This window comes from Myxine glutinosa, chromosome 9 (genome assembly GCF_964187855.1).
Source record: "Myxine glutinosa chromosome 9, kmMyxGlut1.1, whole genome shotgun sequence".
NCBI classification, from domain to species: Eukaryota; Metazoa; Chordata; class Myxini; order Myxiniformes; family Myxinidae; genus Myxine; species Myxine glutinosa.
In genome coordinates, this window is record NC_136269.1 from 11,417,594 (window position 1) to 11,443,367 (window position 25,774).

Here is a 25,774-nt window from a genome sequence, read left to right on the forward strand (position 1 = left end):
TTGGGCGAATTAACACGAGGCAGGCCTAGGAGGGTCGGGGCGGGGCCGAATGAGGGGCGGCAGAGGAGCTGACGGTAAGCACGAGCCGCCAACCAGGGCTCAGAGGGTGTGGCGGCAGCACTGCGTCACAGGGCGTCGTTGGAAGGTTCGAGAGGGTTCAAGAAGGTTTGGGGCGTATCTATATAAGCCGTTGTAAAAAGCCCCCAAGAGGACTGATGACGGATGGACTGAGGACTGATGGACTGGTTGACTCGCAAGGAGTAAGAGCGTCAAGGACTCACAAGGGCTGATGGACTGAAAGAGGACTTGCGAGTGAAGAGCGTCAAGGACTCACAAGGGCTGATGGACTGAAAGAGGACTTGCGAGTGAAGAGCGTCAAGGACTCGCAAGGGCTGATGGACTGAAAGAGGACCTGCGAGTGGAGAGCGTCAAAGGACTCGAGAGTTGAAGGAGCGCGGTGAGCCAAAGAGGACTTTGAGAGATACGCGATCGGCGGAAAACGCGCATGAACAAGGATACGCGCTAATATAGAGCAACGCTTGGTTTGAGCTTGAAGCCGAACCGTGTAAAGTGCATTAAGTTACGCGAGTGATAACGGCTGTGTAACCGCCAGCCGCGCTGAGAGACGCGCATTTTCCTCCTACCTCATCAGCTTCCTTTTGTTCGGGAGACACGCTACGAGGATCCTTCCACCGCCTGCTTGTCATCTTCGCGGGACGTGCTGGGACCGTGGAGAGCCGGACGGGGCCGTTCCTGGACGACCACGTCGACGCGGAACATCAACCTGCCTGCCATTCCCTGTGTGAGTGTGACAGGCCCGAGTCTGGGAGTTAAGAATAAGCCTGATTCAGTGCTGCTCTGTGTCTCTACGTCCACCGATCATTGTATATACGTGTGGGAATCATAATTAAACCTGTGTTCTTCCTTTTCCATTCGATCGTTCTCGTGATTTCCTCATCGGCTAAGCGTGGTACGAATAGAACCGCTCAAATCGGGGTCCACTACCTAAAGCTGCACGGACCACGTGGTACTCAATCCGCTCGGTGTACCCAGATCACACGTGGCCCGTGCGAGGCTTGCTTCCTCGCTTCCGTGGCGGTGCAGGGATTTAGGTACGAGCGAGACTTGGTCCCGAAACCCTACTTTGCGTTTTGCCCGGAAGAGGCGTTTCAAGTCTCTCGGTTCCGCCAAGCCCAGAAAGAACAAGGGGATTAATCCCCCCTTGGTAAGGGGAAGAAGGGCGGCGGAGAACCGTAACAATATAAAAGACACCGACAGTTTGCGTAAAGAAAATAAAGAAGGAGAAGGAACGGAGGAGACAAAGGGGAGAAAGGAAATGACACATTCTTCTGAGCTGTTGCGCTTATTCTCATGTGGTGCAAATCATTTTAAAACCGATTAACCCAGTAAAGGAGGAATCGGGGGTCTTCCATAGGAGTGAACCTGGGAAGGTTCAGAGATTCCGCTATTCCCTGACCACAACAGACCAACTTCACCCTGCTATATGTTGATCGGTGGAAATTCAGCTTCATTTCTAATATCATACGCCATCTCAAATGGTGAGTTATCATTTTCTGTAATAACTCCCACTACTCGTAAAATAGACTTGTCGGACATTGCACTGCTGTTGTCTCGGGGACAACTTCAAAGCTCGTTTATCCTCACTCGTGCATTTATTAAGAAGGCAGATTGTCCATTCCTCTACTTTCTCCTCTTCTTCAGTTTACATATTGCCCTCAACAAGCTTGGAGTTCCCACCTTCAATGTCTCTCACACAACTTGACCTGTGGACAGTTCTTCTTCTTTCGGTGAGACAAGGCTTTCACCTTCTGACGACTTTTAAGATGTGACATGCCTGTCGGCTTCATCCTGTGCACACCCTCTGGACTAGATCCTTATGAACGTGCTCACCGCCAACCCTTCACCTACTTATCACCTACTGGAGTTTGCTTGAGATGAGTCGTCACCTCGAGAGTCGTGAATCAACTTGCACCAGTGTGGTTGGTTATGTTTGTACTTATTTAATTTGGGGATTCCTGGGAAAGTCATTCAGTGTTACATTTAATTCGTATTAATATGTTTATGGTAGACAGTTGTGATTAATAAATATTCCTTATAACGTCACGCTTCTGTCTCCCGTCGCATGTTGGTTTCACCCGTAAAAGGAAAAGGGCACATCAGTGTCTTTATTTTCTGCCGTGACACCCACCGTGTTACTGGTGCACTCTCGACGGTCCCTCAAGGTTGACATGTAACAGTCTGACAATCTACACATTATCTACAGCTCTAACACCTCCTCTGGTGAGTTTCTGTATTTAAATTTAAAAAATACAACTTTGACCAAATAATTTCACGAGCAACTCCACCCTCAGCAGATAGGAAACAAGATCTCTCCTCTCTCAAACCTGTCTCCCTCTTCCAAATCCTGGTGGTGTCTGGTCAAATCTGTTTTTGGTGTTTGTTCCCCCTCCATCCCCTCCCTTACCTCAAACGGCTACACAGCTGACTCCGCACGTGAAAAAGCTGATTGCCTCAACTCTGTTTGCCTCTAAATCTTGTGTCTCAAACCCATCCCTCTTTGTACCCACCGTACCCAACTGCTCCTGGACTCTGTGTCCTTTTCTCCTGACAAGGTGAAGTTTCTGTCAACCCTCGACTCTGAATCTGCAACTGGACCTGATGGCATCAGCCCACAGGTCCTAAAATCCTGCTCTGCCACTCTTTCACTCCCTCTCTGTTTTCTTCACCCTCTCCTTTGCTCAAGGTCATCTGCCATCAGCTTGGAAAACAGCCAACATCACCGCTTTACACAAAAAAGGTGCAAAAACAGATCCTTGCAACTACAGACCAATCAGCCTGTTCCCAATTATCAGCAAAGTCATGGAATCCATCATTGCTTCGGATATCAAATCTTTCCTCTTCTCCAATGGCTTGATCTCTGACCATCAATTTGGTTTCAGACCAGGTCACTCGACTCTGGCCATGCTCCTTCTGCCGTCTCAGCAATGGATGGAGGTCCTCAATGCCAATCAGGAAATTAGAGCTGTCTCCCTTGACATATCACGTGCCTTCGATATGGTCTGGCACCCCGCTCTGCTCACCAAACTCTCCTCCTATGGTATCCATGGAAATCTCTATGCATGGCTTGCGGACTTACTCTCTAGTCGTAGTCAAAGTGTGGCCCTGAATAGGTTTCTCTCATCTCCCCTTCCTGTTCAGGCTGGAGTTCCCCAAGGCAGTGTTCTGGGCCCTGTGCTTTTTCTGGTCTTCATCAATGATCTCTCTGATTCTCTTGAAAATCCTCTCCACCTCTTTGCTGATGACTCCACTCTCTGCCGCTCCATTGCTCATCCCTCAGATTGGCAGTCTGCAGCCTCCTCACTCTCTGCAGACCTGGACAAAATCACAGACTGGTCAAGCAAGTGGAACATGTCTTTCAATCCTGACAAATCTCACACTCTCACGATGTCTCTCTGAAAAGACCGACTGGACAACCCTCCCATCTACTTTCTGAACAATCCTCTCCAAGAAGTTCTGTCACTCAAGCCTTTGGGTCTCACTATCTACCATGATCTTTCCTGGGAAAACCACATTTCCAATCTGGCTTCCAAAGCCAGTCGCCGACTGGGCCTCCGTCGTGCGAAGTCCTTCCTTGGCACACCTGAGCTCCTCACCACATACCCGGCTTTCATCCGCAGCTCAATGGAATACTGTTCTCCCCTCAGAATCATTGGAATCTCCTGCGATGAAGCTAACTGTGGAGGCCTTTCACTTACTCATCACAGGCAGGTTGGTGGTCTTTCTGTCTTCTACCGACTACTCTCCGGCCTTGCTCCCCCAGCTCTCTGTGCTCTGTCCCCCAAATATTCCTGCAGGTCGCACAAGATCTGCCTGCAACCCTCTTATGGTTAAACTGCCAAAATCAACTCTCTGCTCACCTTCACTCCTCTTTTCTCCCACCTCTGGAACAAACTCCCTCACTCTTCTCCCTCCAGGTCTATAAAACAGCTGTTCACCACCATCTCTTATCTTCCCCCATCCAAAACCTTGATCTTTTCTACCCCCGCTAATTTCACCCCAAATCCACTTTTTTGAGATACCAACTTCTTTCCTGGAAGTCCTTGGTGTCCTTGTGTTTTATACTTCTCCCATCCATCCCCCCCTTCCCTCGCCTCCTCCCCCCAAGCCCTCTCCCTCGCACAGATCTCTCGATGTCCCTGCTCTCAAATGTTGTTTGTGCTTACCTTTCTCTCCCCATCTTGTCTTCCACTCCTCTTATTATATGTTTTGTGTGTCTGTTTGATTGATATGTTATGTGTATATGTTTTTTTTTTTTCCATGTATATGTTTTGTTTATAATAATATAAATAACCACCTTTAGAGGCCATTCTGGTGTGTCCATATTCTTCTGTTTGATTTCTTTGTGATAAATGTTGGCTCTTTCACGAGCCTCGATCCTGTATAGAAAAAAGAAAAGAAAAAAAAAAGATACTTTTGTTTTCACAATCTTTAATCACAGCCACACGTCTCATCTATATCCAAATGGAAACTCATCAAATCACACGAGTCCAACATGGCAATCACTCAAGGTGGTTCTCAGCAACATTAGTCTTCATATAATACATACCACAAATAAAATAAATTAATAATCCCAAGTGGGACAGACACCAGTCTCCCGATGAAGGGTGGTTGTAGTCGGGGTCATGGTTGCATTGTGTGATGAAGTTGATTTGCAGTTTATTTCAATGGAAATTATTATTCTACGTGATATTCACGTAATTGCATTTTCAGTTAATTATTTCACCACCACCTGGATGGACATAAAAAGGTCTCCATTCGTTTTTGCGCATCGATGTCATGAATCGTCATGCCGAGTTTCAAAACAATCTATTGAGCCGCCTCAAAGAAGGGGGAGGAGTTAATGGATCCTCTACCTGACTGATTGGACATCGTTCTGGTTCTAAGAGCTCCTCGACTCTGGCATTGACGAGCTAAAATTGTAGATCTGACCTCCCTCCCCTATTCTGCAAATTCATTCCCATTCTCTCCCAATCCAACCTCATTCACATTTCCACCCTCTCCTAGCTTTTCATAAGCATCTTAAAGAAGCAAAGTAGACCAATTCACCATTTATCAGTTTCTCAATAAGTTTCACATCTCTGGCCATGTTCATTGACATTAAAACGTGAAAAATAAATTGACAGTTAAGAGACAATGTCGAACAGCATTGGGTGCAGCAGAAATGCAAACACTTGCTTGTAGATGTAGATTAAACATTGTAAGGGAAAAATGCAGAATGTCTTCAGCATCCTTCATCACCTTCTTGCCTTTTTCTTCTTTTTAGGAACCATCGTTTTTACCATTTTCACGTAAGCACAATCTGGAAAGAACACGATTCACTCAGGTGAGATTTTAATTCACTGAGGCGATTTGCTGAGGTGAGACAGCTGATGGAGAATTCATATAATATTACCATCCCAATGACCCGAATTAAATGTCTGCAATTTAGAAACTGTGATGACTCACAAGTAATATTTATGACAGTACAATCCAAACAAACACGAGTCGTTTTCCATAAAGCACAACGAATGATGGAACATATAGGTGTGACATACCACGTCCAATGAGAATATTGGCTGAGCACGCCTTCCGTTTCGCAAGAGATCTGTCCAGCCGCACATCTTTCACAGCTTCAGCCTCGTGAAAATGGAACTCTGGCCACCAGTCGTGCCGGTCTTTCCACAACTCCTCGATCCAATGGTTCCGGTCTACCCTGACGCAAGTAAGATGGCAGCGAGGGAAAATATTAAGGAAGGGGAAAGTGGCAGACAACATGTAGAAAAAGTGAATTTAAGTTGTTGGCGGTCGACAGAAAAAGGGTGAACACAAATGGAGGAACAAAATGGAGATTTCAGTCTCACTCATGCTGGCAGTCTTGCAGCTGCTCTGCTAAATGGGTCCAGGCTGCACAATGGCTCTTCCAACAGGAAAAATCCAGGAGGGAGAACAGCACCATCAGACTTTCCTTCTGATGAACCTCTTTTGCTAGGCGAGTCAAGGGGAAGACATTGAAAGTGAAAATATCTTCTTGTTTTTTTGTATACAACATCAAGGCTCGTGAAAGAGCTAACATTAATCCCCCCCAAAAAATGGAAACACAAAACATACAATAAAGGGAGTGGGAGACAAGATGGGGAGAGAGAGGGAAGCACACAAGTACAACAGTAGAGAACAGGGACAACGGATGATCTGTGGGAGGGAGAGGGCTGGGGGGAGGAGGCATGGGGGTGGGGGGTGGGAGAGCTAACAAACACATGGACACAGCTAGGACTTCAAGGAAAGAAGTTGGTAAGTGGATCTGGGGTGAATTAACGGGGGTAGAAAAGATCAAGGTTTTGGATGGGGGAAGATAAGAGATGGTGGTGAACATCTGTTTTAAAAACCTGGAGGGATGATGTGGGATTGAAGTGAGTGAGGGAGTTTGTTCCAGAGGTGGGAGTAAAGAGGAATTAAGGAGTGAAGGTGAGCAGAATCTTGATTTTGGCAATTTCACCAGAAGAGGGTTGCTGGCAGATCTTATGAGACCTGTAGGAATATTTGGGGGACAGAGCACAGATAGAGCTGGGGGAGCTAGGCCGGATAGGAGTCGGTAGAAGACAGAAAGACCACCTACCTGCCTGCGGTGAGTGAGTAAAAGGCCCTCACAATCAGCTTCATCGCGGGAGATTCCAATGATTCTGAAAGCATTGGTTTCAACAGCGTGAAGCCGAGCTAGGTGTGAGGCAGGAGCACCAGCCCAGAGGGGAGAGCAGTATTCCATTGAGCTGCAGATGAAAGCCTTGTATGTGGTGAGGACCTTAGGTTTGCCAAGGAAGGACTTCGCATGAGGGAGGATGCCCAGTGAACTTTTGGAGGCCAGCTTGGAAATGTGGTTTTCCCAGAAAAGATCATGGCAGATAGTGAGACCCAAAAGCTTGAGTGACAGAACTTCTTGGAGAGGATTGTTGAGAAAGCATAAGGGAGGGTTGTCCCGTTGGTCTTTTCGGACAGACATGGTAAGGGTGTGAGATTTGTCAGGATTGAAAGACATGTTCCACTTGTTTGACCAGTCATAGATTTTGTCCAGGTCTGCAGAGAGTGAGGAGGCTGCAGACTGCCGATCTGAGGGATGAGGAATGGAGCGGCAGAGAGTGGAGTCATCAGCAAAGAGATAGAGAGGATTTTCCAGAGTCGGAGAGATCGTTGATGTCAGACCGTATCGAAGGCACGTGATATGTCAAGGGAGACAGCTCTGATTTCCAGTCTGGCATTGAGGACCTCCATCCATTGTTGAGACAGTAGAAGCAGCATGTCCAGAGTAGAGTGACGTGGTCTGAAACCAAATTGATGATCAGAGTTCAAGCCATTGGAGAAGAGGAAGGATTTGATATCCGAAGCAATGATGGATTCCATGACTTTGCTGATAATTGGGAGCAGGCTGATTGGTCTTTCTTTACAAGGATCTGTTTTTGCACCTTTTTGTGTAAAGCAGTAATGTTGGCTGATTTCCAAACTGATGGCAGATGACCTTGAGCAAAAGAGAGGGTGAAGAGAACACAGAGAGGGTGTGAAAGATCGGCAGAGCAGGATTTTAGGATCTGTGGGCTGATGCCATCTGGTCCAGTTGCAGAATCAGAGTCGAGGTTTGACAGAAACTTCTCCACCTTGTCAGGAGAGAAGGACACAGAGTCCAGGAGCAGTTTGGTTCAACTTGGCAAGGTGGGTACAGAGAGAGATGGGTTTGGTACACAATATGTTAAGGCAAACACAGAGTTGAGGCATTCGGTGTTGTCACGTGCGGTGTCAACTGTGTATCCATTTGAGGTAAGGGAGGGGATGGAAGGGGAACAAACACCAGAAACAGATTTGACCAGACGCCACCAGGATTTGGAGGAAGGAGACAGGTTTGAGAGTTCAGTCTTGAGAGTCGAGAGATAGTGCTTCCTGGCTTTCCTGAGGGTAGACACACACTTGTTCGGAGCTTGGTGGAAGGAACTGAGATTGCCTTCAGTTGGATTAGCCTTCCAAGAGGCAAATGCAAGTTGTTTCAGGGCAATTGCCTCACCACAAGATTCAATGTACCATGGACGGGAGGAAGGGTAAGACAACTGAAGATGAGATGGGATAAATCTGTGCATGAGAGACCAGTTTACTTTGGAAGAATTCCCAGGAAGAGTTGATGTCAGAGGCAGTAGAGATGGGAGACCAGTCTAGATGATTGATGGCTGCTTGAAGACCATGCCAGTCGGGTCGGCCTGAGTGAAAGGCCAGACTCGTCGACGCTGAGGAGGCTCTCTGAGAATGGCCAGAGAGATGTCCACTTTAACAAGCACATGATCAGAAGAACCGATTGGAGCAGAAGAAGAGCAGCAGACATTTGCAGGGAAGTTTGTCATAATCAAGTCTGGAAGAGAAGATTCTCCGTTGACTGAGATCCGGGTCGGGAAATTGACATATTGTATCAGTCCCAATGAGTCGCAGAAGTCCTTTGCTGAGATGCCATGGCTGGTGAGAGAGGTACCCACACCCAGCCAGCTGTCATGATGCCAGTTGAAGTCACCACATGTGAGGAAGAGAAAGTTGGGGTGACTGGATAGAAGTTGGTCCATGTTGTCAGACAGGGAGATGTAAATGGAGTCATCACTGTTTGGAGGACGGTACAAAACACATATGAACGTAAGGTGAGAGCGGAGAGGAAGCCGTAGCCAGATGTACTTCTGGGAGTGGGGTGGAGAGAGCGCAGTGCAAGGAGAGTGAGGAAGAGAGTTTTTGATAAAGATAGCAACCCCACCACCAGGACGAGGCTCAGGTCTATCATACCGGAGGAGGAGGTAACCAGAAAGAGATATTAAGGAATCAGAGACATCTTGAAGGAGGAAAGTTTCTGTTAAGCAGATTACATCTGGTTTGTCAGAAGCAACCTGAATGGAGAGATCAGTCAGATTTGAGCGACGGCCCCGGATGTTTGAGGTCCATACCGTTAAGGAAGAGGAAGGGGGAGAATCGGGTGCAGGACAGGTGAGGGGAGGGGTATGGTAAGATGAATGGCGAGAGGGGGAGGTAGGGAGAGCTGTTGATTGTGTGTCAGAGAATGCAGAAGAGTTAGGAGAAAGGGAAGGATGAGGAGGACAAAAGGTTTGATGGTGATGGGATGAGGCACAGCAAGGGGTTGTATGAGGGGGGGTGGGGGTGGGGTCAGAGCAAAGTAGAAGGTTGATGGAGGTGGAGGTATGAGATAGTGGGGATGCAGCTTTGAGGAGGAGGGGGGGAGAATTGGAAAAAGATGGTGGGGGGGGGGGGGGTGGGGGGGGGGAGATTTGAAGGGAAGGGGTTGGGGGTGAGTCTTGAAGGGGATGGCTGAGGAGGGAGTTTTAAAGGGGAGGGGGAGGGGGAAGATTTGAAGGGGAGGGGTGAGGGGGGAGATTTGAAGGGGAGGGGTGAGGGGGGAATTTAGGAGGGGTGAGGTATGGGGGGAGGATTGAAAGGGAGGGGTGAGGGGGGAGTTTTGGAGGGGAGAGGTGAGGGAGGAGTTTTGAAGGGGAGGGATGGGGAGGGAGATTTGAAGGGGAGGGACTTTTGAAGGGGAGGGGTGAGGCGGAGATTTGAAGGGGAAGAGCAAGGGGAGAGATTTGGAGGGGAGGGGAGAGTTTATGAGGGGAAGGGCGAGGGGGGAGTTTAGGAGGTGAGGGGCAAGGAGGGAGTTTAGGAGGGGAGCGGTGAGGGGGGAGAATTGAAAGGGAGCGGTGAGGGGGGAGTTTAGGAGGGGAGGTGTGAGGCAGGAGTTTAGAAAGTGGATGATTAATGAAAAACGAACATTTATTACAAACAGGGTTTGATGTGATTTTCAAGTCAGAGATCCGTTTAAAAACGATAGAGGAGGGGTGGCATGAAGGTGAGTTTAGAGAATGTAGAAAGGAAGGACTGCAAGAGATTGAATTTTTTTTTTAAGTGGAATGAATTGAAGAGGAAATTGAAAAAAGCCTTTTAAATATGAAGAAAAACAGCATGTTGTAATAAACCACTGAATAAAATACTGCAGGGGGGAGTTTAAACATATTCAAACAAAACCGTGAAAAACAATCTGGGAAAAGTCCCTCAGAGAGGACGTGGATTTGAGAAAGAAGGAGAAAGGGTTGAATGAGTATAGAGGAAACTAGAGTTGGAAAGGCTGGAGAGGTGGAGGAAAAAGGAGATAAAGGGGACGCGCGAGACACAAAGCGAGACAAGGGGGCGAGAGAACAAGCACGTGTCCGCGAGGCGAGAAAGAATTAAGAAAGTAATTTTTTTTTTTGTATTTAAAACGTTAGACAAAGGGTAAGATGTTCGTGGGAGGTAGGGGGAGAAAATAAAATCATAGACAGGAGGAAAAGTCAGCATTTGTAACTCCTTGAGGCATTTCTTGTTAAAAGTTGGTAACAAGTGTTCTTAACATAATTTGGGTATGCTGAATCCGAATCCGGTTGTTACCAAGCTGGCAAATGCTTTATAGTGGCTCAAAATCGCAATTCAAAATGGCCGCCAAAATCGCACATATTTGATGTGTCAAATTTTGTTATTTCATGCTTTAGGTTAAAACTATGTTAGCAGAGTAGGTATTTGGTCTTTTGAAAACACTTTCAGCATGGATAATTCAAACTAAGTTGATACCAAGCAAATACAAGCTGCTGGCACCCCGCCAGAGGACAAAATCCAATCAAAATCCAATGATTGCGGTAAGATCATCAATCGAATCTGACGCATTGTCCAGTTCATTTTTCAGCTGCTCGTCATGCTCCTCAAGGTAGCTTGTAAGTTGTGGTGGAAGCACTTGCCAAAGTGCCTGCAATGTTAGTTTATGAGCTCGCATTCCTCTAGAATATGACTTGCCTGCCATACAGTGTTCTGTGGTGGACGGTCCCATAATTCCACTCTCGGACCAGATATCTGCGAACCCCGACGACTGCATGTCCTGGCCAATAGCTTTGAGAAAGTTCAAGGAGATATGAAGACCACCAAGGCGAGGGATGAGAACTTCCTTGAACTCCGGTATCGCAGATTTCAACTCCAGTAATTTGCAATACAATGCTTGGTCTACCGTGAGTACTACATACTTTTGACCTAGCTTTGAGCTGATGTGCATGCAGCGTTTTATGACTGTAGTAAGAGTGTCAAGCTCATGCGCCGGGGCTTGAATAATTGGTAAGTAGCCAATCGTTGTCATTTCTGGATCCGTCGTGCTGTAAAACTGATTGTGTTGCGTCCATCCCAACTGTGGATTTTCATTTTGCCGTTTCATGAAGAAAGACGTATCTGTAGCTCGCGCCAGTTGCGCTGATGCGTTTTCATGTTCAACTTCGGTGTACCATTCTGGCTGGATTTCTGCAGTAAACGCTGGTGTACGTTGTGTTTCCCTGACATTGGCTTCTATTATGTTATTCATGGCATCTGGCACTGAAAGTGATTTATGCTTCGATGGTACAAGATCAAGGAAGTTGAAGTCTGGAGCAGGACCTCGTTGACACACAGCCATCTGAGTGGCATGGAACGTGTTCTTTCCATCCATCAATGAATCATTGATGTCAATGTTATCTGCGGAAAAATGTACAAATTTTCCCGGTGTCAAATTAGGGGGAATGACTGCACTATTTTCAGTATCCATGTTCTGGATGGTATGCTCTGCCAGAGCATTATCCACTTGTAGGATGGAATCATAGCTGAGGACATGACCTGCACTATTAAACAGTTGCACCAGATGTTTGGACCTCGTTGCCTGGTGCAATGTACTTCCAAGTCCAATGTGCTTTGGGGTCCACTTTTTCCCATGGCTGACTGCAAATACAATATCTTGTGCAATGTTTAGGACGTTTGACTGAACTTTTGCCTCAAGTACTTCGTCGTCATTTTCATCAGTGTCACCATCAAGAGCCGACTGGCCTTCAAACAGAAGACGAAGGAACATATATAGGGAATCTGGTATACATGCAGCTGCATCATCTTCACTGACGTTGAATCCTTTGTGGCCTGGCTGTGACACGAGGTCTCCTGTAATCTTAAGGGCTACGTGGACTAATGAAAGGAAAATGTCGTCTCCAGGTTGATGGACTGGCGTGAATAGTTCGTCGTTGTCTTGATCTTCCATCTGTGAAATGGGAATATGGCGATATTTTGTGGGAACGAGAAGCGTTTTGTTTCCCGAGGGTGCCCTATCTAGCATAGGGATGAACTCGTAGATCTCCGTCAAATGATGTTTTAGCTTTTCTGTGAAAGAAGCCCTGCGGCTGAGAAACGATGGGCGAATCTCAATGTTTGCATCCTTGGTCAGGCAGCAGTACCGATTGAAAACATCATGGAGTTCCAATACATGTCCTTTCTGAGCTGAGACTTGCAGCTCTGAACATAGCCACGCCATGGCTAGATCAGTTCTGTGACTAATGCTTTGAATAGCTTGTGTGGACCTCGTAAAGTTCACATAGCATTGAAGGTGGTATTTGCCTTCTGACGCAATCAGATCGTTGACACATGCAACTCGAATACGTAACACTATCAAACTGTGCCGCCTCAATTATCTGCGCACTCATTACATGCTTTATATGATAGATGCTTAGATACAAGTCTATGCTTTATATGCACAGTTTGACAGAATAAGCATTTGTCCCAGTCTACCCAGGACAAATCCTCGCAATATATGTGTTGATCTGGAAGAGATGCATGTTTCTTTGCTGCTCGATGCTTGTTCTCCATCTGTGTCCATACTACATCCTGATGTTTTCTAATGCTGGTGCAACCGCTGAATTTTTCCCTTGTCAGTAAATTGTGCGTAGCAATGTCTATGCCACACAACTGACTCTGCATCTGTTGACTGAAGCACAACTTCGAGTCTATCAATAACATCTCTGTTGCTATCATCTCTGAGTTTACTTCGTGCGGTTACAGCATCTCGGAGTGTCAGCAAACCCTGCTTCCCAGCCTTGTGCACATCCTTGTCGTCCTTCTGACAAATGATACAGAGACTCAGGGATGGTGATGAAGATCGTCTCTTGAGACTAAGCACTGGGTCCATTTTTCTGAAAAGAGATAAGCCATGGTTAACACTCGTACCCAATAAGCATGTTCTCAAATATACAGGTTATAATACTATACTTATAATTAAGTCTTAAATAAGCCGCTCCGAGTGTACACATTTAAACTGTAGCTTAGACAACAATATGTTAGCATGTATATCTTACCTAATGCCATTGCGCTGATTAAGTATGTTAAACACCTTAACTAAGTCCACGGATTGTCGTCCAGCATAAAATGATTCCAATAATCTGAAAGAGAACTTATGAAAAGCAATAACATGAATGAGGCAGTATAACTACCACTACTCCAGGTATCATCCAATATGTTTGCTGTTGTAGAAATAGTCAGTATTGTGATTAATGAGTTGTTTTAACTCTAAACCTTAAGTACTACATTCAGACACCAATAACACATCTGTGGCTAGTGGGAAACCAAATATATGCATTTTTCAAATTTTACTGCGGCCATCTTGGATTTAAATGTTGCGGAACCCAACGTCGGCCTCTGTTCCCCTTAGAGGGGGGATTAATCCCCTCTTCTATAACTGACCGACGTGGTCCCTGACGCTGCCCAGTGACCTCCGGAAAGGCCGGTGGCACAGCCCCGTTCGTACCGCGGACAGATGTTAATTGCCGAGCAGTTTTAGCAACCGCGGCACGAACTATTAACAGAAACTAGACCCGATCCTTTAACGTTGGCCAAATCGTGCCACAGGTTTTCAATGGGGAAAAGACAAAAACGACGGATGTGAAGAAGAGGAAGACGAAGGCAGAAGTAGGAAATACGAATATAATTTATTACTACTATTTACACAATGAAAGAAACCAAGGAAGAAGGAAGGATAATAAAATAATGCAGAAAGAGGGACGGACCAGAAGGACACAGTGAAACTCTAGCTTACCTATTAACAGTCTTACTTAAACCCCAGGACAACACAGAAGATGGACGAACAATCAGACTTACATGGGGGATGATGGCAGGAACGAATGGTGGGAAGGGTCCGGGTGGTTGGGGTGATCGCGGCTCGAGTTGGGCAGCCGCCGGCTCTCCTCAACCGTCTCTCGTACGGCGATTCCTTGGAAGCTGCAACTGCCGTCACCGCTCAAAGCTGCCGTGGTTCCCAAGCTCCGTCGGTTCAAGCTGCTGTGGTGTGCCGCATCTGACGTGGGGGCCTTGCGTGACGGGTTCTCTCTCTCTCTCAAAGGCTTGCTGTCTCTCTGCCGGTTCTCTGACGCAACTCCCAGGACTTTTCTGTTTCTCTCACGCAACTCTCAGGACTCTCCTGGGTATTCAACTTGTCCTCCCTTGAAAGCTTTCGCGCGCGCTTATATAACGCCTCGGTCGATCAAGCCGCCGGCCTCCAGGACACGCCCATCTGTCAGCTCGCCTCGGCCCTGATTGGTCGCGAGGGCTCACCGATCCACCCTTAGAGGAGGCGTTGGCAAGGCCACGCCTTGTTCCCGGCGCTGGGCCGACTCCTCCCACCGTCTGCTCCGAGATGACCTCGTGGCTAATGGAGTCTTGCAGCGAAAAACCACAACCCCACAGCAGCAGCAGAATGCAGCAAACCGCTCAATGCAGTTGGCAATTGACGAAAGGGGGATGTGAAGGGAAACTACCTTGTTTGAATTTGGTGCAATGGAGTGTTAATTAATGGAAGACACAGCCTTAATCTAATACACATAATAAGGAGATAACTACTGAACAAGGAGGAAATCTATGATTTGCTACGTGATTGTTTATGGAATAACTACGGGCACGACCTTTGACCTTTATACAACAAATGGAGGAAGGAGGGTGATGTTTCCATATACACAAAAACACAATTCTCAAATCCATAACAATATGCATTTTTCAAATTTTACTGCGGCCATTTTGGATTTTGTCCTCTGGCGGGGTGCCAGCAGCTTGTATTTGCTTGGTATCAACTTAGTTTGGATTATCCATGCTGAAAGTGTTTTCAAAAGACCAAATACCTACTCTGCTAACATAGTTTTAACCTAAAGCATGAAATAACAAAATTTGACACATCAAATATGTGCGATTTTGGCGGCCATTTTGAATTGCGATTTTGAGCCACTATAAAGCATTTGCCAGCTTGGTAACAACCGGATTCGGATTCAGCATACCCAAATTATGTTAAAAACACTTGTTACCAACTTTTAACAAGAAATTCCTCAAGCATTTTATATAAGGGCCTTTTGAGGTTTTACGTCCTGTCTATCAAAGAAAGAAGTAAATACAGCGAAGGAAAGAACTTATATTCACAAAATACCGACGGGGGGAGGGAGCCGAGAGAGACTGGGCCACGCAGGAGGTGCGAACAAAAAACAACGAATTACACAAGACACGAATGGGATTATACTCAAACTTCGATGTTGTGGAGAGATCGAAGCAAGCCTCCTCCAAGCCTTGTACAATGCAAAACATTGTACACGATAACTGTTAATTGACAGACAATGTACAAATGTCCAGCTTGTCTCCAGGCTGACAGTGCAGGCGGAGGGGAAAAGTCTGGAATAAATTATTACATATCTGTTCAAAAAAAAAAAAACCATCGGATGAACAATACAGTATTTAATGTATATGGTCCAATATTGTATTTTTATTTTTTTTGGATACAAGATCGAGGCTCATGTCATTGCTAACATTGATCACAAAAAAAACAAACGGACACATAAAACATATAATAAAGGGAGCAGGAGACAAGATGGGGAGAGAGGGGGAAGCACACAAGTACAACAGTAGGGAACAGGGACATTGGGAGATCAGTGGGAGGGAGGGGGTTTGGGGGGAGGAGGCATGGGAAGGGGTGGGGGGGGGGGTGGGAGAGGTATAAAACACATGGACACTGCTGGGACTTCCAGGAAAGAAGTCGGTATTTCAAAAAAGTGGATCTGGGGTGAATTAACGGGGGTAGAAAAGATCAAGGTTTTGGATGGGGGAAGATAAGAGATGATGGTGAACAGCTGTTTTAATGACCTGGAGGGAGGAGTGGGATAGAAGAGAGTGAGGGAGTTTGTTCCAGAGGCGGGAGTAAAGAGGAAGGAAAGAGTGAAGGTGAGCAGAGTGTAATTTTTCACATTGAAAATAATTTTCACATTGTTCATGGAATTATCATAAAGAAGGTAATTAATACACATAATTTGAAAAAGCATAAACAGAAAAAACACAAATTTTGCAGCAATAACATACGCCACAGCAAAGCTGCTTCGTTCACTTTTGGTGGCGACAGAGTTTCATTCACAAAGGTACACGAAAGCTGCTCCATTCTGCGATGGCCCGAATAGTTTCACAGCGATATTGTAACACAAGGAAACGTCCATTAAATATTTTGTGATCACGTGATTACAACTGGGATTACATCCGTTTCAGGCCAATGAAGACAAATATTGTTGGAGAGAATAGAGAATCAATACTTACTTGACTCATAAAGAAGCTTTGTAAAATTAAGTGCGAGCTTGTGAGATGGGACCATCTTCTGCAAACCCTGAAAGCAATAGGAACAATAAAGGAGAAAATGACATAAACGAATAGAATATGGATCAACAAAAACTATAGTATTACAATTGGTCACAAAATAATTAGTTTGCAAATGTGAAAATCAAACATATAAAATTTGTTATGAACCTAACCTAATTAACTATATTTGTTTCCTGCTAATATAAGAAAATTTAAATTGCAGGAGTTAATAACACCTCCAGAGCATCCAAACATTACAACAATTTTGTGAAATAAAAAAAAAATTTTTTTTACAAATCCAAAGCTCTTGTGGTGATGGAACTGCATGATCCATCACATGATTTCAAAGAGAACAGCATCTTTCGAGCAAGGTAACTATACACAAATAAATAATAATCATTAAAAAATTAAATTATTAATCAATTCGGTCATGGGACACATAAACCACCACCATTTCATCAGAATCTGTAACTACAAAAAAGAAAAAAAGTCATTAATTGAATAATTAAATAATGAATCGATTAATTGATTAATTGATTAATTAATAAATCAAAAATGGCCTTTGCAGCCAAATCACCTGGTCATTGGCATGTCCAAATATCAGCTTCCTAACTTAAAAGGTGCCTGAGATAATGGTCAGAAGAGAAAGGAAATTTAATTAATTAAATAAGTACTTAATTAATCGCTAATAATTAAATAACTGCTCAATTAATTGATTAATCAAAAAACAAAAAATACTGTTTTTGACAAAGGACTTGCTCACTATTGTGCCGAAATATCAGCTTCCTAGCTCAAAGGATGGCTGAGATATAGCCCAGACAAACAAGAAAGCAAGAAAACAAACAAACAAACAAACAACCAGAGTGAAAACTGAGTACTCACTTTCAGCGTGCGTCATTGCCGAGCCCCTTCGGTGCCCGGCAATAATGTTATGCAGCGCCTGGAGATGGTGCGGTGTTATGCAGCGCCTGGAGAAAGGTGCGGTGTACAATAAAAAACTGAAATATCACATTGACATAAGTATTCAGACACTTTGCCATGACACTTGAACCCGATGGCAGCCCGCTTGGAGTTTGCAAAAAAGCACCTAAAGGACTCTCAGACTGTGAGAAACAAGATTCTGTGGGCTTTCATGCGTCTTTCACTGAGGAGAGGCTTCCGTCTGGCCACTCTGCCATAAAGCCCAGATCTTTGGAGTGTTGCAGTGATGGTTGTCCTTCTGGAAGTTTCTCCCATCTCCACACAGGATCTCTGGAGCTCGGCCATAGTGACCATCAGGTTCTTGGTCACCTCTCTTACCAAGGCCCGTCTCCCCCGATTGATCAGTTTGGCCGGGCGGCCAGCTCTAAGAAGAGTCCTGGTTGTTCCAAACTTCTTCCATTTAAGAATTCTGGAGGCCACTGTGCTCTTGGGAACCTTCAATGCAGCAGAGATTTTTTTGTAGGCTTCCCCAGATCTGTGCCTCGACACAATCCTGTCTCTGAGCTCTGCAGGCAGTTCCTTCGACCTCATGGCTTGGTTTTTGCTCTGATATGCATTGTCAGCTGTGAGACCTTATATAGAGAGGTGTGTGCCTTTCCAAATCATGTCTAATCAATTGAATTTACTACAGGTGGACTCCAATCAAGGTGTAGAAACATCTCAAAGATGATCAAGAGAAATGGGAGGCACCTGAGCTAAATTTCTAGTGTCATAGCAAAGGGTATGAATACTTATGGAAATGTGATATTTCAGTTTTTTCTTTTTAATAAATTTGCAAAACTTTCTAAAATCCTGTTTTCTCTTTGTCATTATGGGGTATTGAGTGGAGATTGATGAGGGAAAAAATGAATTTAAACGATTTCAGCATAAGGCTGCAACATAACAAAATGTGAAAAAAGTGAAGGGGTCTGAATACTTTCTGAATGCACTGTTTATGTATACATACATACATACATACATACATACATACATACATACATACATACATACATAGTACATACATACATACAATTATGAACCTTGTTGACTGGTGAGGATAACCATCGGGCACAAGTGGAAATTATAGTTGACTGATGTTCTCAAAACAATCTGGAGTTAAATGTTGTGAAAACCAAGGAACTTATTTATTGTAGACTTTCGACGTAAATGGTTCTGAAATCTAACCTCTTTTTATGCCTCTGCCAACAGTCGCCAGAGGCATGTTTTTGGGTTGTCCGTCCGTCCGTTCGTACGGGCTACACCTCGTTTTTCTCAGCAACCATATATCCGATTGAGACGAAACTTTCAGGATAGTAGTGACACCCATGCAGAATGTTTTTATGATAATTGTGATGTCATAGGTCACGTGGTATGGCAGCCATCTTGGATTAAAAGCGAATAATTAAAAATATATTTCCCGGAAACTGCTGAATGGAAAAATTTGAAACTTGGCACATTGTCAAGTACTCCCAATCATGATATCATGATAATGATGACATCATAGGTGAAGTGGTATACCAGCCAAAAATGTTTTAATCGAATTCCTTATCCTAAAAATCTTAAATTGCATGCACATCATCTATGACCCATTTGTATTGAAATATTAAATTTATGACATCATAGGTCACATGGTTTGGCATCCATATTGGATTGAAGGAAAATATTAAATAATTATATCTCTGAAACCACTCACCCTATCGATGCGAAATTTTACAAATATCATCTTACACCACTGTTGCATATAGTTTGAAAATGATGTCATAGGAAACGTGGTTTGGCAGCCATCTTGGATAGAAAAACGAACCTTATCCGATCAACACGAAACCACAAATGTGATACCCTACCCATACATATGCAGAGTGATGGCATCTACACGTAGTGGGACTATAAGGAGGCATATTGGTGACACAGTCGCATTGTTCTCGTGATAGATGTGAATAGAGTCGAAATTGTTGAATCTTTAAAACTCCTTGGAATTTGCATTTCAGCCAATCTGAATTGGTCAGTCCATATTGATCATTGTGCTAAGAAAGCAACGTTTGTTTGTTTTTTGAGACACCTTAAGAGTTTCAGCGTTGATCGTTCACTGTTGGTTAAGTTCTATCGGGCAGTGGTGGAGAGTGTCTTGACACCGGTCGGACACTCTCTATCACTGTCTGATATGTTAATGCTGTGGTGAACAATCGACGCCAGATTCACAAAATAGTGTGGACTGCACAGCATATAGTTGGTGGTGGACTGCTGAATGTGTAGTCCTTGTCGAACAGTCGGGTAATTGGCCGAGCTGTTGTTATAATTCGGGACTAATATCACCCGGCAAATCTGCTTTCTGAGCTTCTTCCTCGTATCTCCATTGGGACCCGGTCTAAACGTTTCCTCAATAGTTTTTATCCAATGGCAGTACATATTGTTGTGGTTTTGTGAATAAAGGATAACCCCCCTCATAGGTAGACGCACCACAACATGTAGCCTCGCTGTAGTTCAGTTATTTCTTCGTAAATGTAAGCGTAGTCTCCTTTCCTGTGTTAGTTTTGCGTTGAGCAGGCCAGTGAGTAGGCCTCAATTGGGCTAGAATGCCGTGTGCTGGGCCTGGAACAGGTCTGGCAAGGCCGAAGGGAGGAGCTGCAGGGGGAGTGGCCAGTAAGCAGCGAGCCGCCAGTCAGAGCTCGAGGGGAGTGGCTCACCACGGCAACGAGGGGAGGGGCATGGAACATTCGGGTAAGGCCGGGGAGGGGCCATATAAAACGCTGCCCTGAGCCCCCCGCGAGAGAGTCGAGGAATGAGCAGAGACAGTGAGAGCCAGAATCGGGGAGAGCGAGAGAGAGTGCGTCAGAGCTGTTGTCCCACCGCGAGTGGATTGAGTCGCTTGTTATAGCTGCTGTACACGAATTCCCCGTGCCCTGCGCTCTGCGGCTGTATTAATCGCGCGGTGTGGAGACGATCCATCCCGGAGCCACCTACGCCGGCGACCCTCCTACCTGGGCTCCCTGCATACGTGCCGCGAACACCAGAGGGCCACGCCGTCGATCTGTCCGGGAGCGACCGACGGCAAGGCGCGTTTGGCGCGCGAACTTGCTCTTCCTCCTTTTCCCTGCGTGAGTGAGTGGGCCCTTTGTCTGGGATTTAGTTAAGACTGTTTAAGTGCCTGCTCTGTGTCTCTTTGGATCATTGTACATTATAAATAAACCCGTGTTCTTCCTCTTATTTGATCGTTCCCGTCCTTTCACTATTGGCTTAGCATCGCACGAATAAAACCGCTCGAATCGGGTTCAATAAAAGTAACGGGACGAGTCACGTGATACGCAAACCGCTCGGTGTACTCGATTAGCGTGGCTGATGCTAGGTCCGGTCCCCGTTTTTGTGGCAGCGTGGGTACCAAAGGTACGTGTGGCATCGACCCCATACCCTTTTCCATGCGGGAGTGGCGACTCGGCCTCGTGGACACGAAGACCCGAGGGGGAAAAGGGGCTTAACCCCCGCTCTGTACGTCGACGGGCTTCGGGAGATCCGCAACAATATGATGAAGGAAAATTAATGAACGATTTACTTGTGCTTGCACGTTGATTTGTACTGCATTTTCATTTTTGTTGTTTGTAGTTATCGATGTTAAGAACCTGTTTTGTTTATTTCTTTCTTTTTGTGGCACCAGGATTAAAAAATAATAATTGCACATACTAGCGTGACTCGGCACGCTCTGCGCGCCTCACCACACGTCGTTTCAGAGGGGTAGGCATCTTTGACCATTTCGGTGTCTTTTGGGTCTTCAGGGCCATTTGGGTCTTCAGGGTCTTTTGGATCCTCTGGGCCTTTAAGGGTATTTTGGGTCTTTGAGGTGTTTTGGGTCTTTTGGGTCTTTGATGTCTTCAGAGGCTTTTGGGTCTTAAGGGTCTTCAGGGTCTTTTGGTTCTTCTTGGTCTTTAAGGGTCTTTGGGTCTTCGGGGTGTTTTGAGTCTTCGGGGTGTTTTGAGTCTTCGGGGTGTTTTGGGTCTTCGGGGTCTTTTGGGTCTTCGGGGTCTTTTGGGTCTTCGGGTATTCAAGGTCCTTTTGAGCCTCAGGGCCTTGAAGGGTATTTTGGGTCTTTGGGGGTGTTTTGGGTCTTTGGGGGTGTTTGGGGTATTTTGGGTCTTGGGGGTCTTGGTGGTCTGAAGAGTCTTGGGGGAATTAAAGGGTCGGCAAAGGTCTGAGGGGTCTCAGCAGTCTTAACGCAATTAAGAGGGTTAATTAAGAGGGTGGTAATTTTATTTGAAGAAGAAGACGTTTTAGTCGCATATAAACATAGCGACAAACATAGCGACATATCGACATAACCATATACCTTTGCTCTATTATAATAAGATTATACATACTAGGGCATGCCCGTACTATATCTATATCTAAAATTATATCCCCCCCTCTATTTACATGAAATGGTTTGGTTCATGAAATGTTTTGGTCCATTCGCAACGCCAAAGCGAACGGCGAACGCTTTACATGAAATGGTTTGGTGCATGAAATGTTTTGGTCCATTCGCAACGCCAAAGCGAACGGCGAACGGCTTGCGAGTACAGTGACAATCCCCCCGGGGTTTTTATTAGTTTTAAAACATAGTTTAACGCCAACATAGCGCCAACATAGTTTGCAAACGTGAAATAAATGAATACGCTCTCAAATGTGCCATCCGAGGCAGAGTGTGTCCGCCACGTTCGGCACACGCGATAGCTCGCTGCTCTCCGATTGGTTGAATCGTTTTTTGGACATAGCTCGGTAAGTAATTGTCCGATTAATATGAAACCTTGAAAAGGCACATCCTCGGGTCCCCAGCAATATACCTGGCAAGTTTAAAGTATATCGGACCCGTGGTTGTCGAGAAACAGCGGTCACAGACAAACAAACGTACAAACGTACAAACAAACACACAGAGATTACTGGAATTATAGATAGATGACAATAAACTCGATTTGATTTGAAACGCCAGAGGGCCTTTCTGATTGTGGGGGGGTGTTACATTCTTGGTAATCCCCATAAACTGCAAAGCCACAAACATGGGGGGGGGGGGGGGGGGGGGGGTAATGGGGAAAATAGGGTGAGGGACTTCAACTTAAAAAATTGTCCAACCTGTGACCTTAATTAACATGTTTGTGCGTTGTTTTTGTGCTATGAATTTTCATGAATAAGAGAGTTATGAAGAACATAAAATAAAGTTTATTTTCTTGAGTTATTTTTTATTATTTTGCCTGGAGCCTGTGGCTGCTGGTTGCATCATTGATATAAGCGTGGCTGTGCTGCTGATGCAGTGCCCCCTGTTTCCATTAAGCTGGTAGTCATTTTGCCAACCTCGGAAGGATGACAGGCTGAGACAACAAACCTGGTGTTTAATGGCACGACAGGGGCTCAAACTCAAGACCCTAAGATCTTAAACCAGACACCTCAACCGTTAAACTAGCACCAGGCTCATTTGCCTGTATGAAGAGCATAAAATAAAGTTTATTTTCTTGAGTTATTAAGATCATGAAACTTACCTTTAATTATAATTCTGATAAACTTGATCCAATAATGCGATGTTGATGATGGCGATGATAAAGACGAGTTGAGGACGATGATGGTACGTACCCATAATGGCGGCCGAGTCTTTACCCCAAAAAACATGCCACGCCCTCTAATTCTATATATCAATATATTGCAGGGTTCTTGGAAGTATGATGAAGGTGATTTGTGTTATACAGTCTTCAAGTTTAAAATTCAATCTAAATGAAGATTGAAAGAGGTTAGGAGGTGTATACATAAATTATTTCCAGGTTCTACCACCATTTTCTCCAGCGGATATTACACTACCCTCTCTAACACGTTACATTAGTTATTCGTGTCTGTTCTTTGTGTCCTTTACAACGTCCTTAAAAACCAGGTTCTTCCCTTTGGAATGATTTTCAATTTTGTTTGACTGGCAGGCAGAGTAAAATAAATCGCACCTTGCCCAAAGGAAGCAGTTCAGTTTGGCATTTTTTATATGAAATCGGCATAGCCGAGAAACAAATGAAACCCTTTGGAATTACCCTTTAGAACGTTTTAGAATTACCCTTTATAACCCATTAAAATTACCCTTTGGAAACCATTATAATTTCCCTTTAGAACCTTTTACAATTGCCGATTAGGACCCATTAGAACTACCCTTTATAACCCATTATAGCTACCCTTTAGAACCTTTTTGAATTACCCTTTAGAACCTTTTTTAATTACCCTTTAGACCCCGTTATAATTACACTTTAGAACTCCTTAGAACTACCCTTTATAACCCTTTATAATTACCCTTTAGAACACATTATAGTTACCCTTTAGAACCTTTTTGAATTACCCTTTAGAACCCGTTATAATTACCCTTTAGAACTCATTAGAGCTACCCTTTATAACCCTTTAGAACACATTATAGTTACCCTTTAGAAGTACCCTTTAGAACCTTTTAGAATTACCCTTTCGAACCCGTTATAATTACACTTTAGAACTCCTTAAAACTACCCTTTATAATTACCCTTTGGAACACATTATAGTTACCCTTTAGAACCTTTTTGAATTACCATTTAGAACCTGGTAAAATTACCCTTTAGAACTCATTAGAGCTACCCTTTATAACCCTTTAGAACACATTATAACTACCCTTTAGAACTCATTAGAGCTACCCTTTATAACCCATTATAATTACCCTTTAGAACCTTTTACAATTACTTTTTAGAGCCCATGCGGGTGTCTTATGATACCGAAAGAAGATGGATGCCCCTGCCTTGCATAATCCCAGGTCACCTCTGGGCAAGGTGTAGTACGTGTGAGCGAGCTTTAGAGCCTTTTTGAATTATCCTTTCGTACCCCCTAGAATTAAACATGGTGGGTTAGATGGCGACGGATGGAAGACTTAAAAATGATCTCACTCCTCTGTGTATGCGCACGATCTGAACAAATTCAGAGCTAATGTGCAGTAAAATGAAACACGAGTCTTCCTATTCTTGTTCCGATTTGTGTTCAAAATATAACATTCAATTTAATTAAGTTGTTCCTCGTTCATAAACCGATGCCAGATGGACAGACGGACATTAACCAATTGCTTAACCCTACTTTTCACTTCGCGTGTGCAGGTAATTACGCTCACTGGATCAACAGGATCAGGAGTCATCATCCATCTCTTCAACACATTTTATAAGTTACAATTTATTGGCAATTAAACTCAAACTCTCACTGGTAAGATGTTACTGTAGTGACTGCTACCACTACCATGCGGCACGGGTGGTTTAGGTTGTTTGCAGGGGCGTTGCTCGTTGATCGCTATTGAAAAGTGGGAGGGGTGGGGGGAGGGAGGGGGAGGGGACATTTTCTGGGAAAATAATTTTGAAGTGGCTATGAAGAAGATAATTATGTTTTTTTGTCATTTTCATGAATTTGATATAATCGCATAAATAGTCACCAATTTGAAATCTGATATCAAATTTAAAATTGAATTGACGATATATCAGGAAGTGGGAAGACTTCCTATGTCGGAATGACGCACAATTCCTCAAAAAATAAAAACTACCAAGATACGAACTTGTAAACCTATAAAAGTACCAACCAATCCGTCAGTCTGTGGAGGATTTCACATCAAATACCACTCATTAACCCTTCATGTGCTGCATCTCTTTTTTTCTAATTTCACTTAAAAATTGCATTTTTTTTGGTCGTTTTCAAAAAAAGTAAGAATTTTCATCTTGTGACAAATCTGCAACAGCAGCACACAAAAGGTTAAAAGTTTGGACAGCATCCCTGAACTACAAAATTGACAGAACAAAAGTAGCCCATTTGTAATTATTTTCAGACAGTAACTTAACATTGGGTTAAGCGCAGTACATTGTTCAAACCGAATCTACTGCATTTTACAATGGGAAGGACCATGATGCCTCAAATTTTCCATAACTTGAAAGGATTCCACGAAAAGTAGAGGTAACTGCCTATTTACACATTGGGCAATGAAGTGACAAGATGAGTGGGCGGGACCACTGTCAATCGGCCTGATCGGGGTGGTGCCACAAACCACATTTGACCGTATGTACTAATTAGAATGTTAGATCGTCTATAAAGTACGTACATTGCTGTACCATTACAATGTGAGTACATCTACAAAGTACGTACATTGCTGTACCATTACAATGTGAGTACATCTATAAAGTTTGGACAACAACATTTATAAATTAGAATGTCACATAAACTAGAGAGCATACCTCAGCCAGGCTGAACAGTTTACGTTTTGTATCCCTCTGATAGGTCAGATCTGGAT

General features: G+C 44.4%; 1 protein-coding gene and 1 long non-coding RNA gene across 3 annotated transcripts in view; one reads left to right on the forward strand and one right to left on the reverse strand.

Moving 5' to 3' along the window:
* Positions 1-219: 219 nt before the first annotated feature.
* Positions 220-24,754, forward strand: LOC144893583 (uncharacterized). The gene is made up of 4 exons (XR_013624494.1): positions 220-2,000; positions 2,166-2,301; positions 5,345-5,404; positions 24,603-24,754. It is a non-coding gene; the product is annotated as an uncharacterized LOC144893583 (long non-coding RNA).
* Positions 4,493-25,774, reverse strand: part of TAF1A (TATA-box binding protein associated factor, RNA polymerase I subunit A) — a 41,159-nt gene continuing 19,877 nt past the window's right edge. For both annotated transcript variants that reach the window (XM_068129586.2, XM_068129588.2), the window contains exons 7-10: positions 16,504-16,570; positions 5,922-6,045; positions 5,616-5,773; positions 4,493-5,380 (exon numbers count right to left, since the gene is read on the reverse strand). In XM_068129586.2, coding sequence (XP_067985687.2) covers positions 5,316-5,380; positions 5,616-5,773; positions 5,922-6,045; positions 16,504-16,570 — 414 coding nt within the window. In that variant the 3' untranslated portion in view covers positions 4,493-5,315. The remainder of the gene's footprint in view (positions 5,381-5,615; positions 5,774-5,921; positions 6,046-16,503; positions 16,571-25,774) is intronic.